The sequence below is a fragment of the Theobroma umbraticum genome, unplaced genomic scaffold (genome assembly GCF_002168275.2).
Source record: "Theobroma umbraticum cultivar Fairchild unplaced genomic scaffold, ASM216827v3 scaffold_30.0, whole genome shotgun sequence".
Classification (NCBI taxonomy): domain Eukaryota; kingdom Viridiplantae; phylum Streptophyta; class Magnoliopsida; order Malvales; family Malvaceae; genus Theobroma; species Theobroma umbraticum.
The window spans coordinates 3099623-3120841 of NW_018397254.1; the positions used below are offsets into that span (position 1 = coordinate 3099623).

Consider the following 21219-nt stretch of genomic DNA (forward strand, 5'->3'; position numbering starts at 1 on the left):
CAGACCCGGGTTCGATTCCCGGCTGGTGCAGATGCTTTTTCTTTTCCACCAAACAATGAACATCGGAATGGATTTCAGTTATGTCGACATCACCTGGGGAGCTCCTACCCAGTTGTCTTCTTTTCTTGTCCTTTTTCAAGGTTATAAACTCTTTTTCTTTTGATAAAGCTGCCGTTTCATTTGTTCATGAGTAGCTACAATCCTACAGGAAAAACAGGGTGTTGATTAATTAAGTCGGCATTTTAGATCGGTAGAGGACATCGGGCACACCTTTAGACTTTAATGCTTTCTACATTCAACCTTTGAATGAACAGACGCAGCGGTGATTGACAGATGAACTATCGATATATGCGCGATCTATGATCAAGATTTATATCTGGTTTCTTTTCGATGAAGTCTTCATGGGCTTGTGAAACCTGATGTTGATCAGGCATCATCATGCAAGCTAGTTGTAGTTCTCAAAACTTCAATAAAAATGTTCAAACAACACATTTGATATGATTGAGTATTTGCCTCCAATGGTAATTGGGCATGTTCCATGTTCAAAGAGTTGAGCTTTGAATTTTCTGTCTCCATAGATAAACGTATGCACATTTGACTACAGTCCGAAGAAAATTGACATGAAAAGATATCAGCAACAGAAGGCTCTATGTAATGATCGTTGCAAACAACAGCAGCACAAAAACTCTTTCCTCTACAACAAGTTCACCTTTGTCAACGATCACCATCTCCTCAATCCCTTGGTTGTGACTCCAAAACTTTCTCGGCTTACTAGACTCACCTCATCGAGCCATAAACGGTAATTCAAAAAATTTCATGATTTTTCTAAAAAAGATGAATTCGTGACACTATATTATATTAACATTTAAAATTATAAATATGAGTGATTTTTTATTTATAAATATAATATACACTTATATTTTTCTTGTTAGTATGATACTATTATATATAATAACCATTATTATTGTTGTGATTTTAAAAACAAAACATATGATTGTCAACAAAGTTTTCAAAATCGAATTATATATTTGGAAGCAAGCTACTAAAAATAATAGCATAAATGCAATTACAGAATCGCACCAGTGGTCTAGTGGTAGAATAGTACCCTGCCACGGTACAGACCCGGGTTCGATTCCCGGCTGGTGCATTTGCGTTTTCCATCTTTCTTGCTTTCCACCTCTAGTCAGTGATATAGTCAGTCATTAAAACCTCTGAAGATGATGACTGGGTCCAAGCTCACAGAGTGATACTTAGATTATATAGGACTGTCGGCAGTACAATGAACAACTACAATTCACTCTTCTTTTATTTCATTGCAGCCACACGTTAGATCAGTGGTCTAAATTGAATTGAAGAGGATTTGAATATACAACACTGTAAATGGCAGTAAAGATTCTGTCATTCTGCAAGGGAGGACATCCTTTACCTTTGCCAGAGGATTTGTTTTAATATTTTAATCATTAACTGTCTGATTTTGAGGTGTACTTAACGAAGTCCTCATGGGCTTCCAAAACCAGGTCATGATCTTCCCATTCATCACGGTACGTGTCTGGTCTAAGAGGCCTATTCGCAGAAGCCGCAAGGTACATTTGCTTTCTCCATTTTTCAATGCCTTGGCATCCACATTGTGCAGCAAGCCAATTATTATACTCAAACTGCAGAATTCATCAAAATAAATAATCAGAAAGCAATGGAGAGGTACATTAATGATATGTAAGATGAACTCCATGTGATAACAGGACATACACCGGCACCAAACTCAAGACCAGAAAGATTAGGGTAGATTTATATATGCCCCCTAGCAATACAAATTTTACCTGAGATTCACCCATATTATGAGTGTACCGCTTTGGTACGCCTGATGCTTCAAGTGTTGAGTAAAAAGCCTTAATATCTTCCATCATCTCCTTCTGTGATGGAAGAGTAATCCGGCCAGACAAAACACCAGCAATCCATTTGCTTTGAAACTCAAACAAGGGGAATGGAACAACCTAGTAAAAAAGTTACCAATAAGTACTTCTGCCATACGATTGGAAGTTAGATAAGAAAAGAATAGAAATACACCTTCCATGGTATCCCAATAAATGAAAGCCCTGGAGCCAAGGCTGGGGGAAACAAGTGCTTATACAGTGGCCCAAGACGATTATCATCCACAGTCACAATGCCATTAGTGTCAAGGAAAGGGAAGTGATACTTGTACCTTTAAAAAGAAACAGTGGAAAATTAGAATGCCATTTCTATTATTGCAGTATTTTAAGAGTTTCATTCATCATATAACTGAACACAGGCAAATTCACTCCTAAAGCAAAATAACTGCAAAATGAAATGAAGAATACCCAGTGCAGTGCATAATGACATCAGCAAGCACCACTTTCCCATTTCGAAAAACCACAGTGCCATCTTCATGGGCAGTATGTATCTGCACATTGGCAAATATTAGCATTTCAAAAACATATATATCACCTGATCTCATGACAGCCCTGCCATCCTATCTCGGGTAAGTGCTTTTACCATGGAGTGAATCCACAAACTATCATATGCAGGCTGCTTTGTATATGTTTCATCTGCAACTGATCTAGATGCAACATGTACTTCTTTGGCAACTCCAGCTATGTCCCTACAAATGTCAACTGCGCTAGAAGAACTCCCTATTAGAATTACAACCTGTCAAAGGCAAACACTATAGGAGTTTATCAAAAGTAACAGAAACAAAATCACAAGCAATCACTCAATCAAGGGCACAACAGAAATGGGCCACTTCCCAACATGATAGAGAGAGCAAGAGTAGCTAACACCAGGAATTATAACATAAGACTGACAAAACATTTGCTAAATATTTTAAGACCTCCTAGGAGTTAAAATTAACACGATGTAACCCGGATACTAATATCTAAAAACACAGTGATATCCAAGAAATAACACTCTGAGATGCAGAATTGCAACATTTTAAGACAAGGGAAAGTTAAAACCTGATACATACTTGACCTGTAAAGGACTCAGGAACGCGATAATTGTGGCTATGCATTTGCTTTCCTGGCCATAAACTGATGCCTGGAATAAAATAAGGAAGCTGATAAACATCTTTTCCGGCAATGTGAAGCAGGTATTTTTTTTTCTTTTTAATCAATGAATATACATACAAAGATTTCATAATAATATTTCAGCTATCAAAAAATTTACACCCGGAAATGAATGGTAACAGAATCCAAAATAATGATCTTATTGAACTTGTATCATCAACTACCCCACAAATGAATCTAAATTGCACAAATTTTATTAAGCGAAATTGATGTTCTGAATGAAAGAGAAACAATCAGCTCTCAGTATCACTCAGTCTAATGCCTCGCATCTTCCTCTCAATCAAAAACCATCAGTTCATTTTCAAATTCCAATCAGTGCCATAGACGAATTCTGTTATAAAGGGTAAAAAGGGAAAGAAGAAGAAGCTTGTTCTTGAATCTAGACATTCAAAGCAGAAAATATGAACCCCATTAAACCAAACACGAATTTTCTTTAGGAAGTAATTTGATTCTGAATTTGAACAAAAACAGCTAAACCATGACTAAACCTTCAATTCTAAATAACTAATTACCCTTCCCAAAAACAGAAAAAGTAAAAGAGTTTTCCTTCCAAAAGATTTCATTGACAAGCAAGAATACTTTACCTGGAATTTCGGCAATACGAGGCTCGGTGTAATGTCCATTGCAAACAACGACAGCATCGTAAATCTCATCATCCAATTCAACTTCATTTTTATTAATAATATCAATATCATCGTTATAATGATCGTTGTTTTCATTATTAAAAAAAATTGTCTTTTTGGACCTTACTTTCCATTTCCCATTCTCCAAAATCCCGACTTTAACCACTTCGGTCTCGAATCTCACCATTTCCTCAACCCCAAACTCTCGCGCGAAATCCTTCAAATACATCAACACTTCCCTGTGACCCGGGAACCTCCTAGGATCCCTATTCTCCCCGGCTAGTGTCATGAATGGAAAGTCCGTGAACCCCATAACCTCCCTCGGAAGATTAGTCCGAAGAGAACTGTAGAGGCTAGTGTGAACGATCGGTCGGGCGGCGTCGATTCCTAAGGGGTCGGGTTCCACCCGATGAGTGTAGACCCACGTTCCCCCGACTTCGTTCCCGCGTTCGAATACGACCACCGAGTGGCCCTCTCGGCGGAGCTCCCTCGCCGCCACGAGGCCCGCAGCTCCAGCTCCTACAACCGCCACGTGGCGGGATTTGACTAATGGGAAAGCTGGTGGCCTCGCCAGGTTGATAGTTAAGGTGTGCATTTAAAGTAGGAAAGGATTTATAATGATGATGGTTGTTCATATAAATATTTTTTTAATGTGGATTCAGATGCTAGAGTGACAGCTGGTTGTGGTTGGGTTCTGAGACTGTCGTATTTACGACCGCTAAGTTGCATTTTCAACATTTGTTTTCACCTGGTGGTTTCGTCCAACAGCACATGAAAAAAAGTGCAAAACAACATTTCCGGACAGGGAAGGAAGGCATTCCCTGAATCGCAACTCCGTGCTGGATCACGTCTTTGTTAAATTCCCAGCAATTGGTTAACAAATCTCTTCTCTTTAACTTTGAGTTGTACTTTGCTAACTCCTGTGGTAACTACAATTCCATTTTGGCTGCTAATATTTGAGTAGGTGACCCATTTCACTTCACTTTTTTAATTATTGGTTGTTTTCCTAGCTTAAGGCTTGTAATCTTGTCTTAATAACCAAAATAGCATGATGATGGCGTGGTATTTCGATGCTCTCCTTGGTGATTCTCAAATGAACGTGATTACACCCTTCATTATCTCATTTGTAACTTAAATTTCAGTAGATTTCAGCAAAATATTTAGCTTTGCAAATTGATTGTGAATTATCAATTGTGGAAAAAGATGTTTAGATAAGAATAGAGATTGACATTACAAAATGAGCAATTAATAAACCTAATATGTGATGTACTAATTTGCAAGTGCTTTTTTGGCTTAATAGGAACAATAGCATTTATCTTAAATTAATAGATATTCATCACGTTTGAATTAATGAGATATTAGGATCAATTTTTAAAATTTAACCATTCAATCCATCATTTTTTAAAATATATATTATATCATATTTCAATTAAATAATCAATCACATCTAAATAAATTAATTAAATAAAAAAAATTAATTATGACTTCTTTTATTCATCCAAAACCATCAATCCTGGACAAATGAATTATTTTCATAAGTAAACTTAAGAAATTTTATCTATATTTTATTTTGGAAAATATTGGAAACTGAGGGTTCAGCTTCTTTTAATTTTTAAGATTTATAAGGTTGGACTTCGGTCCTAGGATAACAATTTTGATATGTCCTCACCTATATATCAGTTTTCTTTAGGATTTTGAGGTGTACTTAACAAAGTACCCATGGGCTTCCAAAACCAGGTCATGATCTTCCCATTCATCACGGTATGTACCCGGACGAACAGGCCCGTTTGCAACAGCTGCATGGAACATTTGCTTTCTCCAGTTTTCAATGACTTGGCATCCACATTGTGCAGCAAGCCAATCATAATACTCGAACTGCAAAACGCATCAAACTAACTTAATTAGAGAAAGCCATGGAGAGGTACATAAATGATATGTAAGATGAACTCCAGGGGATAAACAGGACCTATTCCAGGACCAAATTCAAGACCAGAAAAATTAGGATAGAATTCCATAATGAATCTACCTAGCAAGACGAATTTTACCCCAGATTCACTCATGTTGTGAGTATGCCGCTTTGGTATGCCTGCAGCTTCAAGTGCTGAGTAAAAAGCCTTAATATCTTCCATCATCTCCTTCTGTGATGGAAGCGTAATCCGACCAGACAAAACACCAGCAACCCATTTGCTTTGCAACTCAAAGAAGGGGAATGGAAGAACCTGTTAACAAAGTTACCAAAATAATCACTTCTGCTATGAAGCAGCATAGTGGAAGATTGGAAGTTGGATAAGAAAAGAATAGAAACACACCTTCCATGGTACCCCAATAAATGAAAGCCACGGAGCCAAGGCTGGGGGAAAGACGTGCTTGTACAGTGGCCCAAGACGATTATCGTCCACGGACACAATGCCATTGGTGTCTAGAAAAGGGAAGTGATACTTGTACCTGTTAAAAAGGACCAGTTGAATATTAGAATGCTTTTACTATTATTGCAGTATATTATGAGTTTCATTCATTATATAACTGAATACAGGGGAATCCACTCCTAAACTGAACCAAAATAACTGCAAAATCAAATGACGTATACCCAGTGCAGTGGATAATGACATCAGCAAGCACCACTTTCCCATTTTGGAAAACCACCGTGCCATCTTCATGGGCACTGTCTATCTGCAACATTGGCAAATATTAGCACTTCAAAATCATATATATCCCCTCCATAAATCTCATTGCAGCCCTGCCATCCTATCTCGGGTAAGTGCTTTTACCATGGAGTGAAGCCACAAATTATCATATCCAGGCTGCTTTGTATATGTTTCATCTGCAACTGATCTAGATGCAACATGTACTTCTTTGGCAACTCCAGCTATGTCCTGACAAATGTCAACTGCGCTAGCAGAACTCCCTATTACAATTACAACCTGTCAAAGGCAAACATTTGTGTGCGTTTTATCATAAGAAGCAATCACTCAATCAATACCACAACAGAAAAATGGTCACTTCCCAACATGAAAGAGAGAGCAAGAGTAGCAAACACCAGGAATTGAAACATTTTAACATTAACACGCATGTAATTGGGCAACTAATATCTACACACACAGTCATATCCAAGAAACACCACTCTGAGATGCAGTATTGCAAGGGGAAAGTTAAAAGCGGATACATACTTGATCCCTAAAGGACTCGGGAACACGATAATTGTGGCTATGCATTTGCTTTCCCGGCCATAAGTTGACGCCTGGAATAAAACAAGGAAGCTAATAAACATCTTTTTTCCAGAAATGTGAAGCAGGTATTCCTTTTTCTTTTCAATCTAAGAATAAAATACAAGAATTTCAGAATAATATTTCAGCAGTCAAAAAACTTACATCCGAAAATGAATGGTAATAGAATCCAAAATAATAATCTTATTCAACTCGTTTGATCAACTTACCCACAAATGAATCTAAATTTCACAAATTTTATTAAGTGAAATTGATGACTTGAATGAAAAAAGAAACAATCAGCTCCAGTATCACTCAGTCTAATGACTCGCATCTTCCTCTCAATCAAAAACCATCAATTCATTTTCAAATTCCCATCACTGCCATAGACGAATTCTCTTAAAAAGGGTATAAAGGGAAAGAAGAAGAAGCTCGATCTTGAATCAAAAAGGTTAAAAAACACATCTAAAGCAGAAAATATGAACCTCATTAAACCAAACACGAACGGAGGTAATCTGATTCTGAATTTAAACAAAACAGCTAAACCATGACTACAGCTTTAATTCCAAATAGCTAATCACCCTTGCCAAAATTCGAAAAAATAGAAGAATGTATTTTCCAAAAGATAGCAGTTAACAAGCAAGAATACCTTACCTGGGATTTCGGCAATACGAGGCTCAGTGTAATGTCCATTACAAACAACGACAGCATCGTAGATCTCATCGACAAATTCAACTTCACTTTTACTAGTAATAATATCAATATGATCGTTATTTTCATTATTAAAAAAACTTGTCTTTTTGGACCTCACTTTCCACTTCCCATCCTCCAAAATCCCGACTGTAACCACTTCCGTTTCGAATCTCACCATTTCCTCAACCCCAAACTCTCTCGCGAAATCCTTCAAATACATCAACACTTCCCTGTGACCCGGAAACATCCTAGGGTCCCTATTCTGCCCGGTTAAGGTCACGAATGGAAAGTCCATGAACCCCATAGCCTCCCTCGGAAGATTAGTCCGAAGAGAACTGTAGAGACTAGAGTGAACGATTGGTCGAGTGGGGTCCATTCCTAAGGGGTCGGGTTCCACCCTAGAAGTGTAGACCCACGTGCCCCCGACTTCGTTCCCGCGTTCGAATACCACCACCGAGTGGCCCTCTCGGTGCAGCTCCCTCGCCGCCACGAGGCCCCCAGCTCCGGCTCCTACAACCGCCACGTGGCGGGAATTGACTGATGGGGAAGCAAATGACATCTCCATGCTGGTAGTTAAGGCGTTCATTTTTGCGAGAACCAACGAGGAAGGATTTACAGTGACGATTGTTCATATAATCTTTTTTTGAATGTGGATTTTGATGTAGTCATAGCTGGGTGGTCGTTGGGTCCTGAGACTGTCGAATTTACGACCGCTAAGTTGACTTTTCAACATTTGTTTTTACGGCACGGGGGGTTTCGTCCAACACCACGTGAAAAAAAGAGAGTGGAAAACAACATTTCAGGTCACGGAAGGCTGAACGGGAGCGCAATTCCGTGCTGGATCACGTCTTTGTGAAATTCCCAGGACAAATCTCTTCTCCTTAACCTTGGAGAGTATGAAGAGTTATACTTTACTAACTCTTGTGGCTTTTACATTCACTAGTTTCCCTTTCGTCTGCTAGAGTTCGAGCATGTGACTCACTTCACTTCATTAATTTTGGGATTCAAACACTGATCAAGAATTGATAATTTTGGGCTAAAGCCCAAAGAGTTGCAACAGGCTTAAAGGCCTGAAATGAAAGCCCCCTTTCATCTTGCACAATCAATATGATATGCCTAAGTCAACGTCTAAAACAAATGACTTATTTTCCTAATCAAATTTTAAAAAATGTGTCTAAGAAATTTTGAAGATTATTTTATTTTTATAAATAATGTATCAATTAAATCAAGGTTTAGAATTAATGATTATCCTCTAATTTCAATATCACCAATCCATATAATAATTTTAGAACGAATTAAATTCCACTATCATTTTATTATAAAAAATGTAATTTCTACATCAAAAGTAAGATTATTTCCACCAAGTCATACCAAAAAGGGTCACTTTCATGATACCACTGGTTATTAATTAGATGACTTGGAATGTACCTTTCATTGATCAAACTTTCGGCATTTGATTTAAAACTTTGCTATTTCTTTTCCAGCCTAAAGTTTGGTAATCCTTGATTAATATTGCCACATATTTAATTAACAACATTGCTTTAAAAGATATTTACAAGAGAAAATTCCATCGGAATTTATTCCAGAAGGTGCAACTACGCGCTGTTCCTGCGCCTGGCTTATGATCTGGCGCAGCATTCATAAAAAGAATTTGGCTTTTTTTTTTTGGGGTTTTCCCCAACTTGTTGCATGGATGTACGTGAGCTGTATTGATCGTTGATTTCCGTTTCTGCTTGCAAATCTTCCATCCCAACCGAATTTATTTGTTTCCCAAAAAACCCTTGCACCAAAAAATAAAGTAACGTAAATATCGAATTTATTTTCAAATCGAAATTAGTTAAAAATTGAAAATATTATTCCTTTTTTTTTTTACTTAAAGGAATAAAGATAGACATATGGATATAGTTTTCCATAAATCGAATTTTAAAACTTTATATAAATTGTACACAAGTATTAAATTCACCCACCATGGGGTCCTGAAATTTAAACACTGCTTTCTTTTTGCAAGAATTTGTGGAGAGCAGTTTGTTTGTATAATTTAGTTAGCCAATTTAGTAGGTCATAAAAATTATTGTCCTTGCTGTCATTTCTTTTGTTTTTCTTCTGTACATATTGTTATTGGGTTTGATGTGGTTAGGTACAATCTTACCCCTTTTCACGCTAAGAATAAATATAAATAACCTCTACCTCACTCCCATGAGGAATTTTTTTACTGTACAAAATTTATTTTGGTAGAGGTATATAAGACACTATTATAATGATGAAAATAACTACAATATGCATTTTGGATTGATAGTGGACCCCAAGAGTTGCAGTGATCAAAATGGAAGTGAACCAGTCTGTTAAACTCATTAAAAAGAGGCCAGGTTATAGTAGGATGAAAGTTGAGTTTCTGCAGGCTTTGCATTGCATGGTAGAATGGTGGGAATGAAGAGGGTGGGAGATGTGGAAGATAAAGGCTGTGGGAGTCATTAACTGGTAATGGACCAGAATCAGACAGGTCAGAAATCCCAATAACTGAGGGACAACCTGTTAAAAATCCTAATCAACTTGGTTTGAGAGACACATGGTCCCACTAATTATCTATAATCAACTCTCTCTCTTTCTCTCTCTCTCTCCCCTCTCCACCTCTCACTTTTTCAAGTACAAATCACATATAATTTTTTATATCTAACCAATTTATTCATAGGTAAGGGCAAAAAGAGAAAAAAAAAAAAGAAAAACTATTACATACTTTAATCAAATATGGATAAATTATGATCAAAGATGCTAAAATGCATAAATACTTCTCACTTAGTGTTTATTATTATTCTTATTAGATGATAATCTAACTTAAATAACGAAATTCTCGAATATTTAAACTTAATATTATTTTTTTAATACAGTGCGATTAATAGATTTTTTTTAAAAAATAAAAGGTACTACCAAATTATTTAACTAATTTCTTTTATTTAATACATTTATAAATTAACGCTGTCAAGTGATGGCATAAAATAATCTACAATTAAGAACAGTTGACCTAAGAAACATTATGTAAAATAATTGAATAAAAGGTGGATTTAAAAGTAATTCAGTTATTTGGGAGTAGGGTTCTCTCCACCTCACAGAGGTAGAAATGAAAGGAACAAAAGATTAGGGTCCAAATTAAATTTAACTTTGTAGAATGTGCAAGAACTTACAATAATTATAAAATGGTTAATAAGTAGTATGTATTTAAACAGAAAATGGGAATGGGGTAGCTTAGGAGAGTAAGGGAGTGGACCAATGGGGTGTGGAAAGTTGGGAAAAAGGAGATATTAATAGAGGGACAAAAAGGTCAAAGTGAGCAATGGAACATATACTACATAATAAATGGCCTCATCTTTGCTTTTTGCAGTTGAAACTGTCCTACCACCCCTGACTGGTCCTGCTAGAAAAGCCAGAAATCTAAAAAAAATTAAAAATAAAAATTAAAAAAACCAAAGGAATCCCAAAGATTATGTGTGAGAGAGAAAAAAGACAGAAAGTGAATATAAATACCAGAAAAAGAAACAATGATGTGCCACACAAACCACTAAGGAGTAACTCTGTCTTTAGAAAGAGAGAGAGAAGGAAAGAGAATTTATCTTCTCTTCTCTTTCATTACATTACATCTCTTTTCTTTCTCTTTCAGGTTTTTTCTTTGTTCGTCCCAGGCCCATCGTGATCTGATTCCTTTTCATCTCTTTTCTCTAACATATCTTCTCTTACATCCATCGCATTAAGTTTTTTAGCAGTTGGGATTCTTGGGAATTGTTTTTGTTTTGTTTTGTTTTGTTTTCTTAATATCTTCATTGTGATCTAGTTAAAGCAGTTGGAAGTCTTTGGGAGGAACAAGCGGAAAGTGAGGGGTTTTTTTTTTTTTTCATCATGGTGGAATGCTTTTTTGGATTATGTGTCTCCTGGTAAGGTCTTTCTCCCTTTACATTTCTGGGATTCGGTGGATACATTTAAAGTTTTGTTTCTTTACTCAGTTATGTGTTCTTGTCTTGTTAGCTTTTCTGTCCTTTTGTTTTATGCTTCACGGCTTGCTTTTTTTGAGGTGGGATTTGTTTTAGTAAATGTTGAGGTATTAACAATTATTGGAATTTAACATGAAGTTCTGTTTCTCTTGGTTGATTCTGTTTCTTATGTATTCATAATCAAGTGTCCAAGTAGGTTTTTTTTTTTTTAATGCATAAAATCTAAACAAAATGTGGTTTTCATTGATTCTGTTATATGTTAAAATTTTCCCATAAATTCTACCAAGTATCATCTGCATGGTTTAATCATGCACCAGATAAGGGGAAAACAATAGTTATTTCTAAATGAAGGGGGTAAAAAATTTTCTTATGTTAAATATCTGCAGACCTTTTACATCCTTTGAGCTATGTAAGAGCTGAGTTCAATGGCGTCTTGGGTGATCCCAAATTGAGCTACCTTAGCAGCTTTCTCCAATATTCAACTGACTCGTCCATTTTTGATTAGTCAGAGTATTGTATGTGATTGTAAGAAGTAACTTCAATCACCCAAGTCTGTAGATTTTCTATATTCTCATGGCGCGGTCTCTGTGTTTCAGCTAGCCTATATTTCTCCCCAACTAAAAAGTTATTGTTGGAATTATTTTCTAGAGAATGGCATCTTAGCTGCCATCGAGCTGGTAGACATGATCAAGATAGAAAAGTATCCTATGGATGAAGCGTAGTTGAGCCTTTTAGCTATCTTATAATTCAAGATTTCAATTTTATTAAATGTATGAATTAAATATATAATTCTGGGGGATGCCATTATGCCATATAATGAGGCAACACATCCAACTGTTCAATGGGAAACAACTGGGAAAATGTAATATTGATCTGTGGTGCTAAAGTTGGTCATTTATTCTTCATTTATATACATAGATCTTTTCGCCATGTCTTCAGTTTCTCTGCTTCACAGAGCTGAATGGTGGAATTTTTTCAACATAAACACACCTAGGGTCCTTGTCAATGAGAAAAAGAGTTGATACTACCTATTATTGGCACTTCAACTTGGCTTCTGTTAGTAAATAATCCTAAATTTTCCAATTACAACTCATATTGATCAACAAGTCCTCATGTGGTCAGAAATATTTATAATGTTAAACTGTTCTATAGCCAAGTATGTCATTAGATAGAATTACAGCAAAAATCTTGCAATGACTACAATCAGTTTGGTGTTTTCTATTTAAACTTTTAGTTGTGTAAATGGTATTATTTGTCAGCAAGGACTTGTCTTAGTTAAATGCTAGTAATGAATTTATGGAAGTTTTTCAATGTTTATCTGATAGTTGTGACAACAGGAATTTTCTGGGACACATTTCTCGCAAGGAAAGACAAATTTTTCCTAGATTGGCTGCCTTATTGCTATATTATTTGTTTCCCAGATTGGCGGCCTTATTGATTATTAGTGGTACTGCACTATCTTATAACCATCATTTCTCTGTGGAAACTGTTCAGGAATGGAAAGCAAAGGGTGAAACATCATTTCAAGACTCAGTTATTTGAGGATGCAAGATCTGATATCTAGTGATCTATTTGTTCAATTCTTATGAGGAAAAAATGTTGATGCTTGGAGATTTTGATTTAAATTCAATGCAAGGATACACTGATTCACTTAAAGATATTTTTAAGCAGACAATGCTCAATCAAGAGATCTTATTCAGAAAGCAGGTACAAGGATATCCTTGTGTCACAGTACATGTTAGTTTGCTACGTTTCTCTGTTCAGAATTGGCATATAGACTGCTTGGGATATGATGTATACAGACAATTTCCCTTTGATGGGTCAAGCCTATGGCCATCTCTGGTGTGGAAAGTTTTGGCTTGAAATTTGGATTCTTTATGTATGTTATTGTGCTCAAACTGGATGAGTTCATGTGATTTTAGAGTTATACTTTAATATATTGCTTTTACTGGAAGGGGGACTATGAGGCCATGCATATCAAAATCTGTTGCATGAAGGAATCATGACTCTCCCCCAACTTTAGATGCTTATCTTTCTTGCTGTTGCTTTTTTCAGGTCCATGAACTCCATCGTCTATATATTGTTCAGAAGACTCTGATGAAGGATCTTGCTCCCTTGGAGCATGAGAAGTACAATTCATGGAAGGCAAATGCACAATCTCTGCCACAAGAAACCAGACTTCCCTCAAATTCAGTTCCCATGGTAATTGAAGCTATAATCTTTTGAAATGTTAGAAAGATGAGAAGTCTATTTGAGAGTTTGTTGCTTTTTTGCATGCATTAATCATGACTTTTCATCTTTTGGAAAGTGCCTCTGTTCTGTGCACAGGATGGGTTAACTGATCAAATACCTTTTATCTTAAAAAATGTTGTTCAGGTGGGCTCAACTGTATCTTTAAGTCAGGAGTTGTTAGAAGGGTGGAAGGGAAAATACCATAAGTTCCCGCAAAGGTCTTTTGATCTTCAACTTCTACCTGATCAATATATTAGTCTTAATGATAACAATCTTCCACATAAAGGAAAGGACGGGGAACATTTAAAAGAAACTGTGGATGTAAATTCTCTCCATGGTGGTGACTTCTCAGATCCACTGGAGTTGAGGCTTTCCCTAAGCAATGGTGTGGCCAACAGGACAAAGGAAGATAAAAACAGAAGTTGGTATGACAAGAAAACTAATACCTTCCCTGGAATTGTCATTGATTTGGAAGAATCTACTGAGAAGCCCTCAGAATCTGGAGGAAAGCATGATTCGCAAGTTACTATCACATCTGATCCAATCACTTCAAGAAGCGTGAAGAAAGATCCATCTCACAAGATTGCAGAGAGTAGCTCCTTTGATGGTGATAGCAAATGTGTCCAAGACTGGAACTATTCTGGTCAAGGTACTGATGATTTCTTCACATTAGAAGCAGCCTTTTTGTAGGAATAATGTTGGTCTCCGTTCTTGTTCAATTCAAGCATATGCTTAAGTATCATAATTTAGCTTTTCTTTATCCCATCTGCAGGATCAAAACACCATGAAAATTTGCCATACGAAAATATTGTGACCAGGAAGAGGCAGTTCATATCATATGGAGTGGGACATGTGGACCTCAATGAAGTTCAGCTTGATGATTTGTCTTGTCAATCAGATGATGCCATAGTGGCCCATCCTTCGACAACTAGCTCATCGGGTGATTTCAGTGTACTGGTTAGCAGGAGTGAGGATCCCTTGTGTCCAACCACATTTTGGAGAAAAGAAATTAAGGAGTTCCCTAATAATGCTTTTGAGATGCTTCAACAAGATGATGGTGTAAATCTTGCTTTGATGAATTCCAATAACAAAGATAGGAGAACAGAGTTTCAAGTCAGAAATTCTGAACTCAATGGAAGGAACGAATGTGAAAAAAGCCTCATTAGTCATGCATATGTTTCCAGGCCCCAAATAAACCTTTCTGAAGACCTTGGCAGCCTCAGTGAAAACACCAAGCTTGGAAAGGATGAGCTGATGCTGGAACTACAAAATTGTCCTGGTCATGGTCCAAAACCTGCATATTTAGATGCTAGACAAGTGTGCTGTGAGAAGACTGAAGCAGGGGACACTGTGTTGTTATGTTCTGATCAAATCCAATTTACAATTGAAGATGAACATCCTGACAAGTCTCCTGCTTCAGGGAAGTCTAGCTGCATTTCAGATAATGATTCAAGAACTGTAAGGACTGTGCAATCCGGAATTGAACCCCACAATTCAAATCTTCCTGTTTCTGATCAGTTTTCAGGAACCCATGGAGGATCTCCTATTGCAGAAATTTTATCAGGTGAGCAGGATCAAAGATCTTCTGACAGTAATGAAATAAAACATGATTGCTACAATAAAAGCGAAGAATCAGCTGAAGTGGATGATTTGATCCAAATAGCGGCTGAATCACTTATCCATATCTCCTTGGAGAATTCATCTTGCTATCAGGAATCTTCAACCCAGGCAGGATCCAATGAGTTGGATAATGAGGACAAGGAGCAGCCACAGTGTTCCTCTGATTCTTTTGAGTTAATGACTCTGAAACTGACAGAAAGCAGTGCTGATGACTTTTCTGTTTCATCAAAGCCATTTGAAGTAAGTGACTCAGAGAGAAAAGATTTTGGTATCAAGTTGAGAAGGGGAAGGAGACTAAAGGATTTTCAGAGGGACATACTACCAGGTCTTGCATCTCTTTCTAGACATGAAATTTGTGAAGATATAAACATTCTTGAGGGAGTTTTAAGATCAAGGGAATACAGGAAAATGAGAGCTAAGATGGCTAATGGAGAGAGTTGGTGCACACCAGTGAGAAGCAGACGGTCAAGACTCAATTATGTTGGAAGAAAAACATTTAGATGATATTCAAGTTGGAGTTCGAAACTTCATCGGATTTTAACATAAATGTATTGTGTAAGCCAATATCTTTTAACTGCAAATAATCTTTAAGCTCATTCATTGATCTAGAAATATTTAACTATGTTCTGACATATGATTTGACCCTATGCATTAGTGATATTTAGCTATGTTCTGAAATATGATTTAGGAAGAAATAACTAGACTACAAAATGTTGACTATGGAAAATTTGTTTGAAAAGGTACCAGTGTCTTTCACTTCAGCAGACGGTTATAGGGCTCTATATATGTATAGGACCGGATCATCAGTAAAGAAGCCTTACTAGTGAGGCAAATGCTCTGTGAACATGTATTTCCAAGATCTTCCTGAGATTAAAAAATTGAAACTCCAGTATCATTAACAGATTTCTCAATGTTACTGTCTTGGGCGGGATGTAATGGGACTGTTAATGCTAAAAATTTATCTCTGACGGATTTTATCAAAGAGCTAAGAAATTCAGTCTGATGTGCCAAATGTACAAGACGACTGCAAATAAAACATGAACGGCCTTCTAATCTTCAATGTGTGTCTTGCCATTAGCTGACCAGTCTGAAGACCTTGTCAAGCTGTAAAGAGAAAAAGCAGCCTTGCCACTGGGAATTTAGGATGTCCCAGCAAAGGGGGATACCTTGGTCTAAGAAGTAGAAATTTCGCTTCTTTTGTAACGGTAGCCTTCATTTCGTTGGTAATATCCAAAACTGATATGTGCTGACCGCTGAAGATGTCAAATTTATTGTTATAAGTTGGCTTTGCTTTTAAGCTTGAACATATATAGATGGATCTCTAAGTCAAATCATTCCTTCTTTGAAGGTATTGGTTGGATGTTGGGGGCAGATTTTATATGCCTCTTGGGCTCCTCCAACCATTAATATCAAGATGATCAGCACTGGAATCTGATGGAGAGTCCCTTCGTTTATTGGCCCCATGCATATTGTTCAGAATAGTAGTGAGGGAACGATCCAAGAAATGCATTCCTCATGACCATCTTGCATTATAGACAGCGTATGTAAGAGGGGATTGGTCTATCAATATGATTTCTTTGGCAAGAAAAATAAACATTGGAATAATGGAAGGAGTGGAAGCGAAGCCACTAATCGAACACCCTTTAGGGACAAGCATGCTTCAATCATGGCCCCAGAAAGGATAAATACCACTGGTCCAAGTCCCCTTGAGTGAGAGAGACTGCTTGTAATGTTGGTTGGTTGGCCTGGTTTAATGGATTAGATTCAAGGGCAAGTGGAATAATGCCACATGCTGCCAAAATTGCTCACCTAAATCTTTGAATCTGTGTGTCATCTTCTGTTCTTGTACATACCCCACAACCCACAAATATAATGCTATTTTCAATAATGATAAATATGAAAAAGTCAGGGATCATATTATCTGTTTGCTTCTTTATTTGCATTGATTTCCCCTAATATCATTCCAATCTGAATTTTGATATTATAAATTTCTCAACATCTTTTGCTTATTTATTATTTAACAAAACCATGACAAGTGACTGAATTGTTTCTAACTCATTCAGTTCCTTGCAAGATATATAAATATAAATATATATATATATATACTGTTAATTATATGAAAAGGGTTTTCATGTGAAAATAGGGTAATTAAAATGGAGCAATGCTTCAAAAAGAACACTTATAATATTCTGTGATATAAAACCTTTGGCACTAGCAGGCAGTGTACCTTAAGATTCTCCTCTCTGAACTATTTCTTTATCTTCATCTTTGAGTCGTGATGAAGCAGGAAATTGACTACAATATTGAATAAGCATTACGTAAAGCCGGCGAGGAGCAAGCTGAGCGTGCAATTGTACAGACCCTTGCTTCTGCTTTTCCAATTTTCTTATCTGTTTGCATCTTCATCTCTCTCCATCAGTCTTTCTTTTTTAATTTGTTGCTAATTTTGAGACTTCTAAGGTGTGCATTGGCCAAAAAGAAAGATGTGTTATTGGTTGGAGTATTGTGTAACCCAAGCCACCGTTGACTATTAGGGCAGCAAGTTAGATGTGATCGGTTGTGTACTTCAAAAAATTATCTTCTCATGAAGTTGGTTTCCTGTACTTGGCTCATTCAATTAGTACAAAACAACACAGGATTTATCTATTGGTGGTTTCTGGTACATAAGTTTTATCAAAAACTTGGTCTAAATCTCTAGACTTTGCTATTTTTATATGATGAGTTGTACAGGCAGGTGTTTTATCATTAAGTTGAAGGTTGTCTGGTTCTTGGTGTAAATTCTCTTTGCTTTAGCGCTTTGTCAGGTATATCCAGATATCATTTAGATCTCTGTTATTGGCGCGTATAGTAATTTGGCAAATCATGACAGAAGCTTCAGGCGTTTGTGTTTCGATGACCCCAAGGTCGGATTTCAAAGTTCATGAAGTTGCTCAGAGCAGTTTCAGACGCGCCAATCACCTCTTTAGTTGCATTTCTGATCAAAGTCAAAAGAGAAGCATTCAAGAAGTAAGTCTTATGGCTCAAGATGCAGTAAATGGATTCAGAAAATTGCTTACTCTCCTTGATGGATCAATGCAATCAGACTGCAAGAGGATCAGAAAGGGTCCTTTGCCAAAATCCCATAAAGTAAATCCAATTGAATTTATGGATAGCCCCGATTTTGCATCTCAAAGTTCTGATTACAAATCAAGTCAACCGCATATTCTCAGACAATCAGTCTCTCCACAGTCTAATCAATCAAATACTGGTTTGATCCCCAGAAATGTGGTGGTTTTGTCAAATTTGATCATGGGGTTGCATCATTCTTCAATACTGCCAAGCATATCTATGTTTCGTTTAGATGCACGAAGCAACATGGACAAGAAGACAATTCCCCAGTCGTCATCAGAAATCCTGGTTTCTCAGGATGAGTCTTGCTTCTTTCCATCCAAAAGAAAGGTTGGGACGGAGGGTGAAGAAGCTAGTACAAAATGTGCAGCCTCAACTGGTGGATGTCACTGCTCAAAGAGAAGGTAAATCCTCGTTTCAATTTCTCTTGTGACATAATAAATTGTCATAAGTCTGAAATCCCCGTATGTTTACCATTAATAATCTGATAGCTATTTGGTAAGTTGTATCTACTGATTTATATATCCTTGGGGCTGAGGATGAATTGGTTCTGTTTCTTTTATTTTTCCTTTCTTCTTTTCTGTTCCTGCAGGAAACTGAGAATAAAGAAAACTGTTCGAGTTCCGGCTGTAAGCAATAAATTATCTGATATACCTCCAGATGATTATTCTTGGAGGAAATATGGACAGAAACCCATTAAAGGATCTCCATATCCTAGGTATGAATCTATGAATATATCACCTTTTTTTTTCATTCTAACCGAGTTATCAGTCGATCATGATATTAAATGACACTTGACCCTGTCATTACTAAGAACGACGGCTCAAAAACCACAACTCGGCTCGAATTATCATATTATTATTATTTATATAAGTTCATCTCTTCTGGATCTGATATGTTCCCAATTGCATTTGATAATATATTCAGTTTAGTCCACAGATTTAGTTCATAAATTTGGAAAATAAACAGACATTCCATGGTTTGGAGGTCCTAATATGCGGTAGCATCAACAACTTTAGCCACCAGCAAATGGCTCTATTCACGTAAAACACGGAAAAGCTTCTTCTCACTAGAGCATATTAGAGAGCTTTTACTCGGCATCTCAATTACTTAATGCAATTGCCATGGTTCCCCTGTAAGATCTAAGTAATACTGAAGAGATAGAGAGCTTCTGCATTCTGATATTACTAATCCTGCCTGACATGTTTTCCATGATTTATTTTGGAAGGAGCTATTACAAATGCAGCAGCATGAGGGGATGCCCTGCTAGAAAGCACGTGGAACGATGTTTGGAGGATCCAACCATGTTAGTTGTGACTTATGAAGGAGATCATAAACACTCGAGGATTACATTTCAAGCACCCAATGTGATGGTTTAAGTTCAGAAGCTGAATCAATCCAAGGAACTTCCACGCCAATATTCCCAAGCTAGATGTGCTTCTGCCTGGGCTAGGAAATTCCTTAGGATTTTGTTTCTCCGTTCTTTCTAGGAGAGAATCCTGTTTGCCCTTGTGAATGTTCATAAACCACTGCCGTTTCAAGTCTCCGTCTCTTCCTCCTGTGTAAGGGTAACTTCCACAAATGAGTTGAATGAACAATCATCGTACATATTTCGGTTAAAAATGTTCATTAAGTTGCTTAACAACTGTCCCTGAAAGATGAGCACTTTGTATGGGGAATTAAGTTGTAAGAGAGTGCCACTTCATCTTAAATCAAGGAAATTTCAAAAGAAATGTTAGCATAAGTTGATCATTGCATCATCATTCGTAACAAAACCCTGCTCGGGCTGATATTTGATACTCTCAAAATCAGAAAATGATTGTCTTCCATTTTTTGCCTTCCCTGGGTTAATTGACCATTGAGTTCTTGTGGAAGAAGGAAATTATGGTTCCAGCCTTGCATAACATGCTCCTGAATCATGTTCTTCAGTATTCCTACATTCCAATGAAGTTGAAAGCAGAAATTTCTAATCCATTATGTCCCACAAGCGAATCAACGTTTTGGTAAACTTTATTTAATGCTCTTGCAATGGTAATACAAATTCACAATTTCTCATATTATATATCCACAAAAAAAATAAAGGAAAATATTCTCCCAATTTGGTCATCAGAAACATGTAAAGGACAAAGTCTTGTACGACATGGAAATGCAATAACTGTGGCCTCTTCCCGCTAAAGACCAAAGTCCAACTTCATCCAAGAACTCTCGGGGCCGACGGTTCTCACTTAAAGGACCAATGGCCGACCATTTGCTAGTTCTGAACACAAACATTTCCGAGATGGGCTTACTGCTTGAGGCAGACAAAATTGAGCAACATGTTTATTTGTCCAAGCAAAAGTGTGAGATTACAAGAGTTATTTACTTGCTCTCTTTAGGAGATGGGCCTTCATTTGCATCTCACTGAAATGCTTTCCTTTGATCTTGCTTCAACATTTCTAGATAAATATATTTAAGGGTTCAAGTGATTTGTTTGCCTTACTGATTACACTCACATTGGATACTCTTCTTTTTGCTTGAAGAAATCTATGGCTTAGAAAAATCTTTTAATTGAATTGTTTAAGATCTCCTGATCATGAAAATTCTACTTGGAATCCTGAAATCCATCCCACAAATATGATTTGTCAAGTATGGGCTGACCTGACCTTATCATATGAAGGATGGGTTCCCTAATCTTTTGATG

General features: G+C 36.9%; 5 protein-coding genes and 1 non-coding gene across 10 annotated transcripts in view; 4 read left to right on the plus strand and 2 right to left on the minus strand.

The window, feature by feature from the left end:
* LOC110422552 (uncharacterized) overlaps positions 1-803 on the plus strand; it is a 5162-nt gene extending 4359 nt beyond the window's left edge. Inside the window, exons 7-8 of the mRNA XM_089784672.1 lie at positions 397-451; positions 579-803. Coding sequence (XP_089640798.1) covers positions 397-451; positions 579-803 — 280 coding nt within the window. The remainder of the gene's footprint in view (positions 1-396; positions 452-578) is intronic.
* Positions 804-1076: 273 nt separating this feature from the next.
* On the plus strand, positions 1077-1147 carry TRNAG-GCC (transfer RNA glycine (anticodon GCC)). The gene has a single exon. It is a non-coding gene; the product is annotated as a tRNA-Gly (tRNA).
* A 78-nt stretch (positions 1148-1225) lies between these two features.
* On the minus strand, positions 1226-4471 carry LOC110411166 (flavin-containing monooxygenase FMO GS-OX-like 4). The gene is made up of 7 exons (XM_021421209.2): positions 3665-4471; positions 2981-3051; positions 2512-2664; positions 2337-2419; positions 2065-2200; positions 1818-1991; positions 1226-1655 (listed from the first exon to the last, which is right to left on the minus strand). The coding sequence occupies exons 1-7, from the start codon at positions 4296-4298 to the stop codon at positions 1461-1463; spliced, it is 1446 nt and encodes a 481-aa protein (XP_021276884.1). The 5' UTR covers positions 4299-4471; the 3' UTR covers positions 1226-1460.
* Positions 4472-5168: 697 nt separating this feature from the next.
* On the minus strand, positions 5169-8544 carry LOC110411239 (flavin-containing monooxygenase FMO GS-OX-like 3). Of its 2 annotated transcripts, none has more exons than XM_021421305.2 (7): positions 7561-8542; positions 6871-6941; positions 6472-6624; positions 6291-6373; positions 6013-6148; positions 5749-5922; positions 5169-5578 (listed from the first exon to the last, which is right to left on the minus strand). In XM_021421305.2, the coding sequence occupies exons 1-7, from the start codon at positions 8183-8185 to the stop codon at positions 5390-5392; spliced, it is 1431 nt and encodes a 476-aa protein (XP_021276980.1). In that variant the 5' UTR covers positions 8186-8542; the 3' UTR covers positions 5169-5389. The 2 variants fall into 2 exon arrangements, with proteins under 2 accessions (XP_021276980.1, XP_021276988.1); XM_021421313.2 differs by having other exon boundaries at positions 5430-5578; positions 5730-5922; positions 7561-8544.
* A 2584-nt stretch (positions 8545-11128) lies between these two features.
* On the plus strand, positions 11129-16043 carry LOC110419294 (uncharacterized). 3 transcript variants are annotated; one of them, XM_021432289.2, is made up of 5 exons: positions 11129-11522; positions 13074-13286; positions 13635-13781; positions 13956-14460; positions 14584-16043. In XM_021432289.2, exons 2-5 carry the CDS (start codon positions 13176-13178, stop codon positions 15933-15935), a joined length of 2115 nt encoding a protein of 704 aa, XP_021287964.1. In that variant the 5' UTR covers positions 11129-11522; positions 13074-13175; the 3' UTR covers positions 15936-16043. The 3 variants fall into 3 exon arrangements, with proteins under 3 accessions (XP_021287964.1, XP_021287972.1, XP_021287979.1); XM_021432297.2 differs by lacking the exon at positions 11129-11522 and having other exon boundaries at positions 11534-13286; XM_021432304.1 differs by lacking the exons at positions 11129-11522; positions 13074-13286 and adding an exon at positions 13309-13458.
* Positions 16044-17618: 1575 nt separating this feature from the next.
* Positions 17619-20387, plus strand: LOC110416949 (putative WRKY transcription factor 15). Of its 2 annotated transcripts, none has more exons than XM_021429111.2 (3): positions 17619-18943; positions 19132-19257; positions 19771-20387. In XM_021429111.2, exons 1-3 carry the CDS (start codon positions 18294-18296, stop codon positions 19916-19918), a joined length of 924 nt encoding a protein of 307 aa, XP_021284786.1. In that variant the 5' UTR covers positions 17619-18293; the 3' UTR covers positions 19919-20387. The 2 variants fall into 2 exon arrangements, with proteins under 2 accessions (XP_021284786.1, XP_021284777.1); XM_021429102.2 differs by having other exon boundaries at positions 19768-20384.
* Positions 20388-21219: the final 832 nt, after the last annotated feature.

Coding starts and splice junctions, on each gene's coding strand:
- LOC110419294 (XM_021432289.2), top strand. CDS start 13,176: ATGTTGATGCTTGGAGATTTTGATTTAAATTCAATGCAAGGATACACT. Junction 13,782..13,955: donor CCTCAAATTCAGTTCCCATG/GTAATTGAAGCT, acceptor AATGTTGTTCAG/GTGGGCTCAACTGTATCTTT. Junction 14,461..14,583: donor CTGGAACTATTCTGGTCAAG/GTACTGATGATT, acceptor TCCCATCTGCAG/GATCAAAACACCATGAAAAT.
- LOC110416949 (XM_021429102.2), top strand. CDS start 18,294: ATGACAGAAGCTTCAGGCGTTTGTGTTTCGATGACCCCAAGGTCGGAT. Junction 18,944..19,131: donor TGTCACTGCTCAAAGAGAAG/GTAAATCCTCGT, acceptor CTGTTCCTGCAG/GAAACTGAGAATAAAGAAAA. Junction 19,258..19,767: donor AAAGGATCTCCATATCCTAG/GTATGAATCTAT, acceptor TTATTTTGGAAG/GAGCTATTACAAATGCAGCA.
- LOC110411166 (XM_021421209.2), bottom strand. CDS start 4,298: ATGCACACCTTAACTATCAACCTGGCGAGGCCACCAGCTTTCCCATTA. Junction 3,052..3,664: donor TCGTATTGCCGAAATTCCAG/GTAAAGTATTCT, acceptor ATTTTATTCCAG/GCATCAGTTTATGGCCAGGA. Junction 2,201..2,336: donor GTCATTATGCACTGCACTGG/GTATTCTTCATT, acceptor TTCTTTTTAAAG/GTACAAGTATCACTTCCCTT.
- LOC110411239 (XM_021421305.2), bottom strand. CDS start 8,185: ATGAACGCCTTAACTACCAGCATGGAGATGTCATTTGCTTCCCCATCA. Junction 6,625..6,870: donor CCGAGTCCTTTAGGGATCAA/GTATGTATCCGC, acceptor TGCCTTTGACAG/GTTGTAATTGTAATAGGGAG. Junction 6,374..6,471: donor ATTTGTGGCTTCACTCCATG/GTAAAAGCACTT, acceptor CCAATGTTGCAG/ATAGACAGTGCCCATGAAGA.